The sequence below is a fragment of the Aethalodelphis obliquidens genome, unplaced genomic scaffold (genome assembly GCF_003676395.1).
Source record: "Aethalodelphis obliquidens isolate GAN/ISIS:26980383/991018 unplaced genomic scaffold, ASM367639v1 scaffold36, whole genome shotgun sequence".
In the NCBI taxonomy this organism is placed as follows: Eukaryota; Metazoa; Chordata; class Mammalia; order Artiodactyla; family Delphinidae; genus Aethalodelphis; species Aethalodelphis obliquidens.
The window spans coordinates 13,054,497-13,074,382 of NW_020837980.1; the positions used below are offsets into that span (position 1 = coordinate 13,054,497).

Below are 19,886 nucleotides of genomic sequence, written 5' to 3' on the forward strand. Positions count from 1 at the left end.
AAGTCCATGGATGACAGATACATAATATGTTATGTATAAGAGATATGTGGGGACCTATCACTAAACAAATCACAGAAGCCAACTATGCCCAATTGGTAAAATCACCTTAATCCCACTATAGACAGACTATCAGCTGAAGGAGTCACATCAACTTGCTATAATCAACAGCCTTCTACTATCAATTACACAAAAATTGCGAACACTGCTACATATACACTACATAAAAAGTGAACTCACCAAGGCCTCTGACACATCCCTCAAGGCCTTGCGTAGATCTGAGACTAAGAAATACTTCAAATACTTTGAGTAGTAATTTCAACTGTTCAAATTAAAAGTTTTCATTTACTCATACCTGACTTTCTTTGAACTGAAACTTTTAACCTATGCTAATTTGCACAACATTAATGGCTTTAAGAGAAGACTAATATTTAACTAGTACAATGTGCAGAAAAGACATTTGAACAGTAAGCTTAAAATGGATGTTATTCATTACTGAAAGTAATGTTATTTTGGAACTAAGTAAACTGCATAGAGTTTTAAATGAAACGTTGAACAATGGAATACTATGCAGAGGTTAACATTTTAATGACTCTACAGAAGTGTAAGGAAATGTTACAGCAACCATCTAGTGAAAACAGAAGATTACTAAAGGATACAAAGATTATGGCTATAGCTAGATGAAAATGGGTGATGGTAAAATTGTGGGTAAATCTACTTCACAAAAAATTTTTAACATTATGGATAAATCATTGTTTCAACTAAAAAAGATACGGCAATTTTTCTAAGCCTAAATGCCCAGTTTGCTTCTTTTGAGATCCAGATTTTAAGTAAAGGAATAAAGAATAAAATTGAATGCACAGCTGTTTGCTTCTAGGAATACAAACAGGAGGAAATAAACAGGAGGCTAATGTCTGTGAGACTGGGCTAACTACTTCATTCCCAGCTGTGTTTTAATTTGTATTACTAAACAGTAACAACCCCTTTTTATGACAGTCAGAGGCTGCGAATTTCCATTTGTGCCCAGCAAAAGTTAAAGGCACACTAGAAAATACTTGGAGGGATTTCCCTGGTTGCACAGAGGTTAAGAATCCACCTGCCAATGCAGGGGACATGGGTTCGAGCCCTGGTCTGGGAAGATCCCACATGCCACGGAGCAACTGAGCCCGCACGCCACAACTACTGAAACCTGTGCGCCTAGAGCCCGTGCTCTGCAACAATAGAAGTTGCAGCAATGAGAAGCCCATGCACTGCAACGAAGAGTAGCCCCCGTTCACCGCAACTAGAGAAAGCCCGCACACAGCAACAAAGACACAACGCAGCCAAAATTAATTGATTGATTGATTGATTAATTTAAAAAAGAGATTACTTGGAATGTTAGCTTCAGTAATGTGTTGTCTGGTTTATATTCTAAGTTGTACAATATCAGGTGAATTACTCAGGAGTTAATTCTAATTTAATGCCATTTAAAATCAGAAATGACAAAAGAGATGCCTCATCACTTACAAGTAACCTAAAATACAAGAAAGATGGGCAAGTTAAAAATCACACCTGATTTGCTGTGGTAAGATAATTAGGGAAATAATAAAGCAAGTCAGTACAGACTCAGGTCATTTAATGCCATGGATCACAACTGCAAATGGCCCTGTTCTCTACCCTTCAAAAATGATACAAGATTTCTACTCTAGCCAGAGAAATCAGGGAGGCAGGGATATGTTCAGATGGAGACAAGGCAACACTACAGCAGGTGAATGTCTTCGTTAGAGCTACTTTAGACACTACTCTCTCTGTTAGTCTCTTTTTTTTTTTTTTTTTTTTTTTGGCAGTACGCGGGCCTCTCACTGTTGTGGCCTCTCCCGCTGTGGAGCACAGGCTCCGGACGCACAGGCTCAGCGGCCATGGCTCACGGGCCCAGCCGCTGCGCAACATGTGGGATCTTCCCGGACCGGGGCACGAACCCACATCCCCTGCATCGGCAGGCGGACTCTCAACCACTGGGCCACCAGGGAAGCCCTCTGTTAGTCTCTTAAATGGAGAACTGTAAGGTCAATGGAAGCCCAGAACCTATAAGAAATTCAAAACTTTACTAAAAAAGACATTCTTCAAGGTCCCGGTTTTTTTTTTGTTTTGTTTTGGGGTTTTTTTTGCCGTTCGCGGGCTTCTCACTGTTGTGGCCTCTCCCGTTGCGGAGCACAGGCTCCGGACGCGCAGGCTCAGCAGCCATGGCTCACGGGCCTAGCTGCTCCGCGGCATGTGGGATCCTCCCGGACCGGGGCACGAACCTGCGTCCCCTGCATCGGCAGGCGGACTCCCAACCACTGCACCACCAGGGAAGCCCCCGACTGCCTCTTTTTTGATCTGGTGAATTTTAATCTGATCATCTATTACTTATACTGTAAATGGAAGTTTTACCACAAAACTCAACTGCTAAAAGATCTTCTTGGGTAGGGTACAGCCCCACAACTGCCAATCCATCCCAAGTTTGAATTCCAACTCTGCCAGTTCTTTAAGGTTTGAGGTCCTCATTTTAAGGTTTCTGAATATATAAATGCTCAAAAACCGGTGGATAGGTCCGTAAAATGTATGCAGTAAATGACGTAAGGCAGGTAAAACACTCACCAGAGTACCTGGATGTAGTAAGTGTTCCATAAACAGCAGATATTACATAAAACAAATAGACAGAAAGTTGAAATACAAGTAAAAGTTGTCTCTGATTCAAATAACTGTTTTCTCAAAGTTTGAAAAAACAAAAAGCAAACCAAAATATCCCCTCCCATTATTATCATGCAATGTCTTATCCCTAGCATCTGGCACCATACCTAGCAAACAGTAGGTATTAGATAAATATTATTACATTACTAAATAATAACTATCAAAATCTATTATGAAATTCTGAGAATTTCTAGTTTGGAGACCTTGCCTATTTCACCTCTGCATCCCAGGGCCTGGCAGATTATGTAACATATTCAGTTAATTTCATCTTTTCTCATGAAATTAAAAATTAATTTGAATTCGTAAAACTTCTGACTTGTAATTTAACTCAATGTAAGGGCTTTTGTGTTTGGACTACAACATATGTAAGGGTAACGGCCAAGTCTGTCTGGTTAATTATTCCCAATAGATGCTCAATGTTTGACAGAAATTAAGGGGCTCAAATATTTAAATAAATGCATGAATTTTCACGTTCTGTAAAACAGGGGAACAGAACCATAATTCCTAACCAGAGGTCAGATCAAACAAATGTGTGAGAAGGCTATATTGAAAATATTACTGCTGGGAGTTCTGTTTTAAGAAAAAGTCTTAGACTATGTCAATTATTTATCAATAAAGCTAGAAAAAAGAAAAGAAAAAGTCTTAGAAGCTGATCACCTTAAGGAACTGACAGCAGTGTCATCATTTTAGATCCAAGAAGCATTTACTCTAAATGGCATACTGGATTTTTGGGTGCCTTCTTACCAAGACCGAAAGAAACATAAGAATTCAGTGTCATATATAGTTTCACCAATAACACATGGTTTTTATCTGAGAAACTCCATACAACCAACTTTCTAAAGTAAAGAGCCAGCTTTCCACACTGCTCTATAAAAATCTCCAATTACTTCCTGTTCTGTTTCACAGAAGTTGTAATGACTGGCTTGGCTCCATTCCCTAAAGGAAAGAAAACAAAGCAAGGAAACGCTCCTATCTAACCTTTTGATCCCTCTGCCAATTAGAGAACAGGCTGCCAAGGAGGTCCCTGGAATACTAACCTTGAGAGACAATAACTGATATAGGAAACCTCAAAAAGCAAGATTCTAAAATGGAAAGTACTTCCTAATACAAATATTCCTCTCAAAAAGCAAACAAAAGTACTAATTATAAAAATTACCTTCTCTGTACACCTGGGTCTGCCTGTATCAACTACTACAGAGAGGAGGATGGTTCATTCAATGTACACTTTTCAGGAATGTCTCTGAAGATAAAGATCTTCAATCAGAGATGAGTTAGCTTCAGAGAGCCATGTGAGTTGTTTCAGGGCGTATTAGGATATTTGGGTCAGTAGGTGTTATCACACTCAGTGCCACAGAAGCCAGAAACTGTCACAATTTTTCCCCATGTGTTTGATTTATTATGAGGATTAGGAGAAGTAATTCTATCTCTGATAGAATCTTGTCACCTAAGTACATGAATCCTTTGCAATCTTGTGTGCAGAGCACTAACAAATTTTAAAGATTAATGATATTGTATGCCCAAGACTATGATTCACTCTTTTAAACTGTTATCTTCTTTTGCGGAAGAAAACATATTCCACTTGATTCTAAGTAGGTTACATCTGAAGTCCAGATACGGGGGATTCCAAAGTTTACTAAAAAATCTACAGATCCTCAAACTGCAGTAATCAGGCAGATGTTTGACTGAAGACTAACAGGACAGTACACAAATGGGACCTGAAGAAAAACTAAGGTTTAAGGATTTAATAAGAAAGAATCTTGCTTTCTTCCATTCCTGGCAGGGGCTCTCTTACTAGATGAAGTTGGGTTTATTATTCAGAAGCATCTCATAAAAAGCATTTTTATTTTATCTCATGATCAAAACAAGTTCAGAACTGTCTGGACTTCCATCTTACCAGGTAAAAAGTTGATAATATAAAAACACACTTCAGTTATTTTACATAGAGCTTCTGAGATCTTCCCAGTATGGGACAACGAGCTTTCAGATAAGTACCAAGAGTTCCTATGCACACCTTTAAAATAATCTGTTTACAGACAGGCAATTCTGTCTACTTGCATACCTCCAGTAGTGTTCCTTCCTGCTTTTCTGACTGGTCCTTTACTGCTTCTCCCCTCTTTGCTTCATTTTCCACTCTATGCTTCAGCCATGCTTGTATGAACCCAGAGGGTTAGCCCAATACTGACATACAAAGAAAGGGGTTTCTCACTCTTACCTGACATTGATTTAACATCAATATATAATGTTGGGGCATACGAACCCCTCAGGACAAAGCCTATCATTTCTCTGTGCCCACAAAGTACAGACCTTAGAACAGAAGTCACTTGATGTTGCCTGGTGTCCTGATAAAAAATGACATTTTATTTTAAATCACTGAAAGCCAGTATAAATATCAGACTATTAACAGAAGATTCTAGTGTTTAAGTCTAAAAAACACACCAAACACTCTGCTTCCATCCATAACTACAAACAAAAAAAAGTGAAAAGCATTTAACCAACATATTTAACTCCTCCCACTAAACAAAGATCAGTACTCTTCTTTAGAATAACTTCTTCCAAAATTATGAAGGAATTTTACCAGGCTTTTCCTCTAATAACCTCTTACTGAACTTGTGGTGCATACTGAAATCTATCTTTCTTGTAAAGTCAACTACTGAGGGGAAAACTTGTTATCTACTACTGAGTATTTTGGGTCTAATGTAAAAGACAATATATGTATTACCCTTTTAAACACCCCCCTCTAAAAAAAAAGGCAAAAGTAGAAAGTATAAAAGAGGAAAGCACAAAATAAGAAGGCAGAAATAATTTTAAATATACCAGTAATCACAACAGATATAAACTAAATTTCCAGATTAAAAAAATTTTGTTAAAGCTGGTATGATATATTAAAATCAGACAAATAGGCAAGACCATAAGTGTAAATGGAGGTAGAGGTCAACTCCCCAGGATAAAATGTTGACTTCATTCTGATGACATAGTCTACACTTAACAAAACATAACAATTCTACACTTAAATGCATCCTGATAATGTAATTTCAAAACTTAAAAGAAAAACAAACAGAACTTCACAGAGAAAATGAAAAGTCAACACAACAGTTGAAAATTATTAATATACCTTTCTCAGCAACTGATTCCAATCTCACGCAAACTTTTCCAGGACACAAAAAGTGGAATACCTTCCACCTAATTTTTTGAGGCTAGAACAACCTTGATTTCAAAGCCAGACAATGACAGTACAGAGAGGGAATTTACAAGGCAATTTCACTTATTATCGCAAATGGCAAAGTCCTAAACAAAATATCAACAGGCCCAATGGAGCAATGTGTAAAAGAGAAGGTACATCATGACCAAGTTGGGTTTACTCCAAGAATGATAGGCTGGCTTACCATTAACAAGTGTAGTAAACACAATTCACAGTAATTCGCTGAGTTAGCAAATTTAAAAAAATTCATCTAAATGGATACAGAAAAAATATTTGATAAAATTTAACACTCACTCCTAATAAAAGTTCTTACCAAACTAGGAATAGCAGAGATTTTTCTTAACCTAGAAAGAATACCCTCTAAAAATCTTCATTAAATATCATTCTTAATGGTAAAATAAGAAGGAGTTTTTTTTTGCAGTACGCAGGCCTCTCACTGTTGTGGCCTCTCCCGTTGCGGAGCACAGGCTCCGGACGCGCAGGCTCAGCGGCCATGGCTCATGGGCCCAGCCGCTCCGCGGCATGTGGGATCTTCCCGGACCGGGGCACGAACCCGCGTCCTCTGCATCAGCAGGCGGACTCTCAACCACTGCATCACCAGGGAAGCCCCAGAAGCAGTTATTTTTAAGTCAGAGCTGTAGTTGCTTCTATTAATACTTATCATTGTACTGGAGGTACTAACCAGAAACATAAAGAAATACAAAGGGTAAAATGGAAACGGATAAAAGGACTGGAAAGAAAAAAATCTGCCATGACTTACAGAAGATTGATAAACAATTATATATTCATCAAAAGATCCCTTAAAAAAAGTGAAGGCAGGGCTTCCCTGGTGGCACAGTGGTTAAGAATCTGCCTGCCAATGCAGGGGACATGGGTTCGAGCCGTGGTCTGGGAAGATCCCACATGCCATGGAGCAACTAAGCCCATGCGCCACAACTATTGAGCCTGCGCTCTAGAGCCCGCGAGCCACAACTACTGAGCTCACACACCATAACTACCAAAGCCCGTGCGCCTAGAGCCTGTGCTCTGCAAAGAGAAGTTATGGCAATGAGAAGCCCACGCACCACAATGAAGAGTAGCCCCCACTTGCCGCAACTAGAGAAAGCCTGCACGCAGCGATGAAGACCCAACACAGCCAAAAATAAATAAATAAAATAAATAAATTTATCAAAAAAAAAAGTGAAGGCAACAAAAGCACTAATTGGAAAAGATACATGCACCCCAATGTTCATAGCAGCAATAGCAGCATCATTTACAACTGTCAAGATATGAAAGCAACCTAAGTGTTCATCAACAGATGAATGGATAAAGATGTGATTTTATATACATACACACACACGCACACAGACACATACACAATGGAATGCAACTCAGCCATAAAAACAGAATGAAATTCTGTCATTTACAACAACATGGATGGACCTGGAAGGTATTATGCTAAGTGAAATAAGTCAGACAGAAAGACAAGTACTGTATGATATGACTTACATGTGGAATCTAAAAAATAAAACAAACTAGTGAATATAACAAAAAAGAAAACAGATTCAGAGATAGAGAAAAAACTAGTAGTTACCAGTGGTAAGAGGAAAGGGGAGAGGGACAAGATACGTGTAGATTAAGAGATATGAACTATTATGTATAAAAATAAGCTACAAGGATATACTGTACAACACAGGGGATATAGCCAATATTTTATAATAACTATAAAGGGAGTATAACGTTTAAAAAAAGTGAAGGCAAAATACAAACCCAAAGAGTAGATTTGCAAAAGATTACTATCTATGTTTAATAAAGAAAAAAAATTCCTCAAAATCCAAAGAAAAAAGACACAAAGAAAAGTAGACAAAAGATATAAGCACATGTCACAGAGGAAGAAACATGAATATACAATGAACCTAATAAAAGATGCTTAATTTCATTAACCTGGGAAATTCAAAGTAAAAGCCATAATTAGGAAACATTTGACAACCACCAGACTGGCAAAAATGTAAAAGTTGGACAATATGAAGTGCTGACAAAGATATGAAGCAATAAGAACCCATATACTGCTGTAGGGAGTACAACAGTACAACCACTTCGGAAAATAATTTAGATTTATTCAAAGAAGTCGAAATGCACCTTACCACCTCGATTATACTCATAGTTATATGTTTAAGAGAAACTTGCAAATGTGCATGAGGAGACATATGATAATGCTCACATAAAGCCATAAAAAAAAGAGCAAACACATGTCCACCAATGGGTAATGTTTATACTGTAGTATAATCATACACTGAACACAGTCATAAAAATGAACCACATCAATTTGGGATGAATCTCACAAATAATTATGTTTAACAAAATAAGCAAATCACATACAGAATGTCTTCACTTTTATGAAGTTATAAGAAGAAGCTGGGGAAATTAAACCATGCATTGTATATGGACTCAAACATATGTGGTTAAAATTTAAAGAAAACCATTGGAATGTTATAAACACTCAGGATGGTGGTTGCCCATGGAGGCAAGGGGTGGGGGAACGACAGAGAAATGGCATCAAGGAGGGGCAAGAGGGGGCTCCAAAGGTCTGAGACATGTTCTCTTTTTAAAGCTGAGTATCTGGTGCAGTGATCAACCATCGTATTTTTCTTTATGTCGGACAAATGTTATACTCATTTGGTATGAATCAAATTTTTCATAATAAAATAAAACACATACTCAAAAAAGAAGTTTAAAAAAGTACTTAGCATCAGACACAAATAGTAGTAAAATAAACATTTGTTTATTGTCTAAACCCACAGTTTAGACAATTTGTTGCTGTGTAATATAAACTCACCTGTATTGCACAGCAGACAATTTAAATTCTGTAGATTATTTTAACTTGCCTTGCTCGTTTCAATGGAACAAGTCTGACCAAAGGGTTCAAAGGCAAGAAACTAATTACTATTAATTATTCTTTATGTTACAGAGTCCCTATTTATGAGCTTATAGTCAAAAGTTTTTTCCTAAAATTATTGCCAGGTGGTTCTGGGACTTTGTAAAATCTTCCACTACTGTCATTTCTACTTTGTTGCCTATTAGGCAACTTTGTGGTTTAAAGATTATGAAATTCTGCTCTGGTTCACCACACAGTTTGGACTTTCAAAATGACTAACAGCAAAAAGAGACTAAATATTTACATTTAAAATATCTACTTTGATTAATACCTATGTAAAAAACTTTATGACCAAAAAATAGATTAAAATACTAATCTGAAAATCCTAATCCTTGGATTTTAGATGATAAATAGCGCTACACAAATTGATTAAATCATTGTCCTTTAGTATTTGCATATATCATTGTTTCACATTTTTTAATAGTTTACATTTAGAAAATGCCATTTCTAATTTAAAAAGATACTTAAAATATTCTGAAAAACCTACAATGAAAATACTGAAGTAATAAATGAGAACACATCTGTTTAGAACTCATGTAAACTCCCATGAGTTCCACCTAAAATCCCTCCACACAGGCAGAGCTCAGAACTTCCAGGCTGACCACTACCCTTGGCCAAATGAGTCACGGCCTCTTGTCTGGTTAGTCCCAGGGTCACTTTTCTCTAAGATTCTACTGAAACTAAATCCATCAAGCCTCTCAATGCCCAAGTTCATACCATCTCCAGTCCCTTTCCCAATCCATCCCTTGACCCATTTGCTGGGTCTGTCCAGGCTTTGCTCAGCCTGTCCCTGATTTAGCCGCCACTCCACCTCTGTCTTGTAAAGAAACTTCCTGTGGAAGCGGTGCTCCGTTGTTAGCAAACCTCTCCTCAAAGCATTACCCCCAATATCTTGGCTGTTAAGGACTTTCCCCTAAGGACACCAGCTGTCCTGCTGCACCCTCTCAAACAACAGCTGTCAATTCCCCCCTCCTCAAGGTCCTTCAACCACTTGAGCCATTCATTTCCTTAATCCCAGGACCCCATCGTGCCCATAACCTGGCACATAATCTGAAATTACCAGCACATCAGCGATCGTAGTGCATCAACACAACCCCTGACCTCCAGCATGCACGTCTAACTACTCTCCCTCTGTGGGGTCTCTGGTCTTGGGAGAATCTCTGTTCTTCAGATTCCTTCTTGCTCCACTTCCTTCCTTCCCAGCCTGAAATCCAACAGTCTAACATTTCAACAAATCTACCATACTCTAAACTCTCCTGCTCATCTGTCTTTCATCGCATTCATCTGGAAAAACCCTTGGTGGCTCCAACTCTTCATTTTCTCTGAGCTCCCACTGCCCACGACCCTCCCTAAAGGTTCCATAAACACTTAATGAGTGTCTACAATGTACCAGAGACATAGCACATAACACGCTGTGTTTTAATGAGCTGCGGACTTGCTTAATCACAAAATTTTTATTATAAATATTCAACAAATCTCTATCGAGCATCTCCTAAGGAGAGGAAGGCACTCTTCTAAGCTCTGGGAATTCAGTAGTGAACAGGTCAGAGGAAGTCCCTGCTCTTGGGAAGCTGATAGCTCAGTGAGGGGAGACAAATAACCAAAAAGTATATGAACAAGAATTTGAGCCAGTGCTAAGTACCAGGAGGAAAATAACATGGGAGGCAACATGACAGCAAGTGCCTGGTCGATGGATTCTGGGTATGGTAGGACAAGGGAGGTTATATACTTGAGAGCTTTCTTAAATACACTGAAACCTACAATATCTTCTCCACACCCCACAACTGAGGCACTAGGACCCATTCTGAACCTTAAAATGACAAAGCCCAGGGAGACTATCAAACCAACTAAACACATCATGAAAGGGGGGGAAAAAAAAATAACCCTGCTCTACAGGAGTTAGGAACTAACTGATTTAATAAAGAAGAGACTTATACACACAGGTCCACTTAATTTTCTACATAGCTGAAGTGCATGATCAGCAGCGTGACCAGGATCAAGTGTAATCCCCTATTTGAGACAGAGGAACCATGAACTTCAAATGGGTTCAGTAAATTTAGGGGCACATGTTCTATACAGATTACAAAAAGGTTCCAACTTTCCACCTCTCCCTATATCCACAACTTTTGTTTTTCTTGTCTGTTTGTTAATTTTTTTATTAAAGTATAGTTGATTTACAATGTTGTGTTAATTACTGCTGTACAGCAAAGTGACTCAGTTATACATATATACATTCTTTTTCATACTCTTTTCCATTATAGTTTATCACAGGAGATATATATATATATATATATATATATATATATATTTTGTGTGTGGTACGCGGGCCTCTCACTGTTGCGGCCTCTCCCGTTGCAGAGCAGAGGCTCCGGACGCGCAGCTCAGTGGCCATGGCTCACGGGCCTAGCCGCTCCGCAGCATGTGGGATCTTCCCGGACCAGGGCACGAACCTGTGTCCCCTGCATCGGCAGGCGGACTCTCAACCACTGCGCCACCAGGGAAGCCCTATCACAGGATACTGAATATAGTTTCCTGTGCTATACAGTAGGACCTTGTTGTTTATCCATTCTATATATACCAGTTTGCATCTGCTAATCCCAAACTCCCACTCCATCCCTCTCCCCCCGCAACCCCTCCACCTCTGGGCAACCACCAGTCTATTCCCTATGTCCATGGTTCTGTCATAGATAGGTTCACTTGTGTCATATTTTAGGTTCTACATATAAGTGATATCATATGGCATTTATCTTTCTCTTTCTGATTTACTTAGTATGATAATCTCTAGTTGCATCCATGTTGCTGCAAATGGCATTACTTCATTCTTTCTTTATGGCTGAGTAGTAGTTTATTGTATATATATACCACAACTTCTTTATCTATTTGTCTGTCAATGGACATTTAGGTTGTTTCCATGTCTTGGCTATTGTGAATAGTGCTGCTACGAACATAGGGTGCATGTATTTTTGAATTATAGTTTTGTCTGGATATATGCCCAGGAGTGGGATTGCTGGATCATATGGTAGTTCTACTTTTAGTTTTCTGAGGAACCTCCACACTGTTTTCCACAGTGGCTGCACCAACTTACATTCCCACCAACAGTGTGGGAGGGTTCCCTTTTCTCCACACCCTCTCCAGCATCTGTTATTTGTAGACTTTTTAATGATGGTCATTCTGACAGCATTTGCAATGTGATTTTCCAACCTCCCTCAAAAGACGGAGTCTATCTCTCCACTCCTTGAATTCAAGCTGGCCTTGAGACTTTCTTTGGCCAATGGAAAGCAGTGCATGACACTGCCCCAATTCTGAGCCCAGGCCTCAAGAGACCTGGAGCACTAAGGCTCACTTGCTTGGACACCTGCCTTCACCACAAGAGCAAGCCTGGGCAAGCCTACTGGGAATGAGACCATGGAAGAGAGCCCAGTCATTCCCACCATCTCAGAAAAGACCATCTTAGACCAGCCAAGATCAGCAGAGCCTCCTGCTTGACCCACAGCTGATCTCAGACAAGAATAAATGCAACAGAAACTAGAGGAATTGCCCAGCCAACCCAGGGACCTGTGCTCAGTAATATACAGTGATTATCTTAAGCCTTGGAGTGTGAGGACGGTTTGTTATACAGCAGTAACTGACACAGCAAGATTAATCGTATCTATTCAACTTGAATAATCTATTACATTTCTCCTGTAATGTTTTTGAGGAATTGAAGCCAAAAATTGTGAAATAGTTTAATCTCAGGGTATTCTGCAAGAAGGCTTTAATAGCAGGCTGGGTAGATACAGAAAGGACGTAGAACCCCATCAAAAGATTTTATTTCTCTTACCAATAATACTGCCTGTTTCCAATTCAGAGTTTCTTTTGCAGCTCCACTGAGAAAGGAACAGCAGCTGGACTGAAAATCATTCACATAAGAATAAAGGGAGGGGCTTCCCTGGTGGTGCAGTAGTTGAGAATCTACCTGCTAATGCAGGGGACACGGGTTCGAGCCCTGGTCTGGGAGGATCCCACATGGCGCGGAGCAACTGGGCCCGTGAGCCACGACTACTGAGCCTGCGCGTCTGGAGCCTGTGCTCCGCAACAAGAGAGGCCACCATAGTGAGAGGCCCGCGCACCGCGATGAAGAGTGACCCCCGCTTGCCACAACTAGAGAAAGCCCTCGCACAAAAACGAAGACGCAACACAGCAAAAATAAATAAATAAATAAATAAATAAACTCCTACCCCCAACATCTTCTTTAAAAAAAAAAAAAAAAGAATAAAGGGGGTGGGGGGTGGGGGCCTGACTTGACATAGTAGAAATCTAGATTATTAGGTAAATGTTCAAAATGGACATGGAATTCCTCTGTGTAAGAAAAAAAAAAGTCCTTTTATCATTCTTTTCTGAAATACAGAAATTCCTCAGTGTGAACTATTTCTGAGAAATACATCTATTCTTCCAAATATACAAAGGATTTCGTTTGTTTTTTGCACACTGTCTTCTACTCCTCCAAGAGTTTTAAATAAGTTTTTGAAAGTAGATATAATAAGTAAGCATGCCACCACCCCTTCCCACTCATCTGGGTGAGCATAAAAGGTTTAGTGAGTTGAACTGGACTAGGCCTGTCCTGCTTTCTACCCCATGGGGTTGTTCTGAGAATCAAAGGAGAGGGAAGGAGGGGAGAGTATTCAGAAGGAATGTGACCTCGCCTGGCCCACTGCCCACAGCTCAGTCCCAGCCTACTCAGGCCACTACTGGTCATGGGCCGGCCTGGCCAGCCAGCAGCATGGGCCTGAGAGCGCCTGTTTTCCAGCACCGTTACAGAGCCTGAGTGTCAATACTTGTAAAATATTGTAAAATATGCAATCCCAATTTTCTTATTCTTTTTTATTAATGACAAGGGGTTCAGTTCTTTTATTTCTCCTCCCTCCATCCACTATCTTCTACAGACAATAATAATTTATTTTACAGTTAAATTCATTTATTTTTTTAAAAAATTATAAAACACATTTCTTAAAAACAGCACTATCCATGTTCAAAACTGCCTTTTCATCATCACTCCTGGGTACGCTGTATCATACACCGCCTTCCTCATAATTCAGTTCCACTGCTTATATGAGAGACCCTACCATTACAATGCCTTGAGTTCTTCACTATCTTGGAGAATATATTCATGCCAGGCCCTGTCTTTTCTCTGCAGCCCTGGACAACAGCTACTTTACTCTTTCAAGAAAGTCTTCCTTAGTGTCACTGGGTATTTCACAAATAAGCTGATTTCTAATTCCTAAATCACAGGGCTTTCTTAAGTAGAAAACATTTTAAAAACCAAATATGTATATTATTAAATGTACATACACCGTCAACAACAAAACTTATTGACCATGTGTAATAGTTTCTACCTTCAAGAGGTTTAAAATCTGCACACGATGAAGACTTTAAATATTTCTGAACCACAATTAGTAGGCCAGCCATTTTCAACTGTTTTCCTGCATAAATGATCCTGAAGTATGTTGTCTTATATACGCAATGTTATGACCTTGCAAAATAAGTACCCAGGTATTTCATATGTACCCCATGTTTTACAGTTTTTCAAAGTTTATTCACATAGATTAACTCACATCATAAGCCTATAAAGTAGGCAAGGCAAGGACTACCCTCTCCATTTTACACATGAAGAAACTGGTTCTTAGTGAGAGTAAGCAATTTTCTCCAAGCTGTGTGGTTAATAAAGGTAACAGAGCCAAGGTTTGACCCTTGGCGACTTTCCACTTCACCAGAGTACTCAGTGGCCAGGGGCTTACAGATATGCACACTGTGGTCACAGAACAGAGAGCATGCTCTTCTTGGCCAACCTAACTGGCCTGTAAAGGGCCTAAATCATATTTCGCTCACAACTCCTGATTTTCTAGGTGAATGCACACTAGACTCTACACTGGGCTGTGGACAGGTTAGCACCCCATCTGTTTTTGGTTTTTTTTGGAATAATATTTAATGAGAGGTTATTTACAAATAAAGGAAATCATACCAAAAGACTGAAGATTCACAGTGAAATAAGTTGGTTTTGTTTTTTTTTTTTCTTTTACATCTAGGAAGAAGTTTAAAAGAATAATTTCTGCAAAATCATTCAGTCACCATTTATAATAAAGAAAAAATTTAAATCTCAAATTACAGTAGTAGAATAAAATGAATCATGAAATATGTAGAATTTTTTTACAGAATTCCAAGTTTAAACAAAGACTAAATAATATTAACACCTTTTTTTTACATCTTTATTGGAGTATAATTGCTTTCCAATGGTGTGTTAGTTTCTGCTTTATAACAAAGTGAATCAGTTATACATATACATATGTTCCCATATCTCTTCCCTCTTGCGTCTCCCTCCCTCCCACCCTCCCTATCCCACCCCTCTAGGTGGCCACAAAGCACCTGAGCTGATCTCCCTGTGCTATGCTGCTGCTTCCCACTAGCTATCGATTTTACGTTTGGTAGTGTATATATGTCCATGCCTCTCTCTCACTTTGTCACAGCTTACCCTTCCCCCTCCCCATATCCTCAAGTCCATTCTCTAGTAGGTCTGTGTCTTTATTCCTGTCTTACCCCTAGGTTCTTCGTGATATTTTTTTTCCCTTAAATTCCATATATATGTGTCAGCATACGGTGTTTGTCTTTCTCTTTCTGACTTACTTCACTCTGTATGACAGACTCTAGGTCCATCCACCTCACTACAAATAACTCAGTTTCGTTTCTTTTTATGGCTGAGTAATATTCCATTGTATATATGTGCCACATCTTCTTTATCCATTCATCTGTTGATGGACATTTGGGTTGCTTCCATGTCCTGGCTATTGTAAATAGAGCTGCAATGAATATTTTGGTACATGACTCTTTTTGAATTATGGTTTTCTCAGGGTATATGCCCAGTAGTGGGATTGCTGGGTCATGTGGTAGTTCTATTTGTAGTTTTTTAAGGAACCTCCATACTGTCCTCCATAGTGGCTATACCAATTCACATTCCCACCAGCAGTGCAAGAGTGTTCCCTTTTCTCCACACCCTCTCCAGCATTTATTGTTTCTAGATTTTTTGATGGTGGCCATTCTGACGGGTGTGAGATGATATCTCATTGTAGTTTTGATTTGCATTTCTCTAATGATTAATGATGTTGAGCATTCTTTCATGTGTTTGTTGGCAGTCTGTGTATCTTCTTTGGAGAAATGTCTATTTAGGTCTTCTGCCCATTTTTGGATTGGGTTGTTTGTTTTTTTGTTATTGAGCTGCATGAGCTGCTTATACATTTTGGAGATTAATCCTTTGTCAGTTGCTTCATTTGCAAATATTTTCTCCCATTCTGAGGGTTGTCTTTTGGTCTTGTTTATAGTTTCCTTTGCTGTAGCACCCCTATTTACACTTATTTTTAAAACACAATAAAACAGGGAAAAAATAAGCTTTACTAAGATGTAAGACACAGGGGCTTCCCTGGTGGCGCAGTGGTTGAGAGTCTGCCTGCCGATGCAGGTAACACGGGTTCGTGCCCCGGTCCGGGAAGATCCCACATGCCGCGGAGAGGCTGGGCCCGAGAGCCATGGCCACTGAGCCTGCATGTCTGGAGCCTGTGCTCCACAACGGGAGAGGCCACAACAGTGAGAGGCCAGCGTACCGCAAAAAAAAAAAAAAAAATGTATGACACAGACTGACAACAATACACATATATAATCTATAAATAAATAGACATATAATGAGAGTATATAACCAAAAACGTTCTACTTATCAGGGTGCACAGCAAAAATACCTTGGAGAGCTCTAATAAGCTAACTGGCTCAGATATCAAAAATACAAAAAAGTACATAATGACATAAATCATTAAGAAAAATAGCAATAGAAAAATAGAGAAAATATATGGAAGAGGCAATTTGTAGAAGAGACTCAAATAGGCAACAAATAGAGGGAAAGATGACAAGCATGGCCAAAACCAACAATGCGCAAATTCAAACAAGATACCATTTTTGTCCATTAGATTACTCAAAACTTAAGGCTGGTAACACCAAGTGCTGGCAAGGATACAGGAGACAATAATCCTACACACTGCATCATGCGAGGATAAGATGGTAAAGATTGTTTGGAAGTTGGCCTAACTGTAAACCACAAATAGTAAAACCACAAATTAATCTGAACGTGACTGTCGAAGGGCTCCAGTAGTTGGACCAACTCCAATTCCAAAAGGAATTTAGGGGGTGAATGCCCTGTTTTCATTTGGGGCTTTCTGATTCATTATGTAGTTTTGCACAATGTGTCACTTTCTACCACTTTCCTATTTTTTGTGTGTGACTCCATGAACTTAATGAAAAATACTGCTTTTCATTAATCTTATAATTATGCATTTTAATCACTTCAATATTTTCAGACCCTATTTATGGTGTTTAGCAGGATTTTACTACGTTTATCAAAAGCTAAAATACGTATACAGCCTAACTCAGCAATTTCCACATCTATTTTATAAAAACATTTGCATACGGCCACAGTTTATGTATAAGTACGTTCATGACAACATTTTTAGAAACTGAGAAAAAAAAATGGAAAAACACTAAATGTCCAACTAAATAATTAATGTCCAGCTAAATAATTAATAAATATTTTGTAGCTACTGAAAGAACAGTGTTGACTTCTAAGTACTAATACAAAAAGATCTAAGGTATTAAATAAAAAGGAAAAGTCAAAGAATTGTACATATAGGACAAGCTCATTTTGGTAAAAATAAATGAATAAATGAATGTATAGGTATGCAAAGAAGGGGGAGGAGGACACACACCAAACTGCTGACATGCACAGAACCTCCTCTGGGAGAGCAGAGTATGGGGTGAGAGGGAAAAGCATAAAAGAGACCCCGCACTACTGTATCAGGAGGAATAGTAACATTTTCCTATAGGTCTCCCTCAGAATGCCTGTTAGGAACCGGGCTGCACAGCAGGAGGTGAGCGGCGGGAGAGCGAGTGAAGCTTCATCTGCGCTCTCCATCGCTCCCCATTGCTCCCTGCCGCTCCCCATCGCTCGTGTTACCGCCTGAACCACACCCCAACCCCGTCCGTGGAAAGACTGTCTTCCATGAAAGCGGTCCCTAGTGCCAAAGAGGCTGGGGACCATTGGCATAGGCCATAGTGCCTACTCTTAAATACTGCCACTGATAATATTGGTTAAATCACATGAGTAAATCCAAGCGTCAAGTTCACAACTCAGTCAAGCTCTTAAAATCACACACTCACACATGCAAATACGTATATATGTGAGATTATGTCTCCATCCATCTAGCCATCCACCCACCCACACGCTGACCTTGGGCACTAGTATAGGTACTTGCTCCTCATCTATGAACCCTGCTACAGCTTTTTCACTCAGCAATGGGAAAGAGCAGTCCTGGTGTGAAATACGGGTATCTTGCAAACTAATCTAGCACAAGATGCCAATTATTGATATCTTTTTTTTTTTTTTTTTGCGGTACGCGGGCCTCTCACCACTGCGGCCTCTCCCATTGTGGAGCACATCTCCGGACGCGCAGGCTCAGCGGCCATGGCTCACGGGCCCAGCCGCTCCGCGGCATGTGGGATCTTCCCAGACCGGGGCACGAACCCGTGTCCCCTGCATCGGCAGGCGGACCCTCAACCACTGCACCACCAGGGAAGCCCAATTATTGATATCTTATACTACCAGTTGTATTAATTGTCAGTACGAAACCAGGATGAATAAAAGCTTAAGGCTCACTTTACTCAAGTACTCCAATGTTTTTAAAGTATTTGGGCTTACATGTAAGCTCTTGAATTGCCTTTCATGTTTACGTTTGTGGCTTTATGATATAAATTCAGATATCAAATTAAGGATGGTAAATACACCATTATACCAACCTCCTCACCTAAGCCCTTGCAAACATCATTAACTTGTCACAATACGCTTTCCTACTGATCCAGAAGTTGATCTCCAAATTTTTCTAAACACAGTGCTCCAAAGCGCTATTGCTCATCAATCAGACTTGCAATGCTAGTTGAAACTTATTTACTATTTCTGGTAATCCATTACATCAACGGTCTGCAATGAACCACATCTCCTGGTATTCACAGGCTTGTGTAGTTCTCTCCCACTTTTGATTTTGGCCTTGGTCATGTGACTTGCTTTGACCAACAGGACATGAGCAAGCATAATGCAAGCAGAGGTTTGATAAACGCTTGCACCTAGGGGCTTGTCTTCTTAGAAAGTTCCCTCTTAGAAGCCAGCTGCGTTGTTAGCAAGAAACTCTAGATAGACTACTAAGTCATGAGAGGCCACGAGGAGAGAAGACACGGGATATTCCGCCAAGTTGCAGCTGAATGTATCTGCAGGAGGGCCCTCAGTTATATCACAGGAAATAGAACAGCCTAGCTGAGCCCAGTCAACCCAAAGAAAGGTGAGAAATTATAAATCATTGTTGTTTTAAGCCACTAAGTTTTGGTATAGTTGGTTATGTAGCAACAGATAAAGACTAATCCCTGTTCCAAACTCTCCGAATCACTAATGACAACCCACACAGATTCTCCATCAGTTACCTTCAAATTTCATCTGTCTGGATTATTTATTGTAGGTATGGAGAAACAGGGGCACTTTTATACACTTCATATACTAAGGGGAGAACATAACTTTGTACAAATCTCTTAGAGGGCAATTTGGCAAAATGTTAAGTAATGAACCCTTTAAAAAGCTCATACCCTATCCCAATAATTCCAAGTCTAGGAAACAGACATGCATATGTTATATAAGGATTTTTCTCACAGCAAAAAGTTGGAAACAACATAGCCATCTAAAAATAGAGGGATGATTAAACTATTATATATTCATAAGATAAAACATCAGTTATTAAAAAATCTTCCATTGAATATATAATGACATAAGGACACACGATATAACTTTAATGAAAACAGCATTCGACACAGTACTAGCAATAAGACCCAAATCTTTAAAAATATTTTTGCATATATACAGAAATATTAATAGAAATTCTCTCTGCATAATGAGACCAGGTGATTTTATTTTCTCCTTCTTTATACTCTCAGTTTTTTCCAAATGTTTTACTT

At 39.3% G+C, this 19,886-nt stretch overlaps 1 protein-coding gene across 20 annotated transcripts in view; it reads right to left on the reverse strand.

Annotated features, from left to right (window-relative positions):
- Positions 1-19,886, reverse strand: part of PLEKHA5 (pleckstrin homology domain containing A5) — a 243,522-nt gene that overhangs the window by 209,918 nt on the left and 13,718 nt on the right. Inside the window, exon 4 of one of the 20 annotated variants that reach the window (XM_027129477.1) lies at positions 18,387-19,886. The exons of the other annotated variants lie outside the window; for them this stretch is intronic. Coding sequence (XP_026985278.1) covers positions 19,862-19,886 — 25 coding nt within the window. The 3' untranslated portion in view covers positions 18,387-19,861. Of the gene's footprint in view, positions 1-18,386 lie in introns of those variants that run through there. 20 annotated transcript variants of the gene reach the window in all.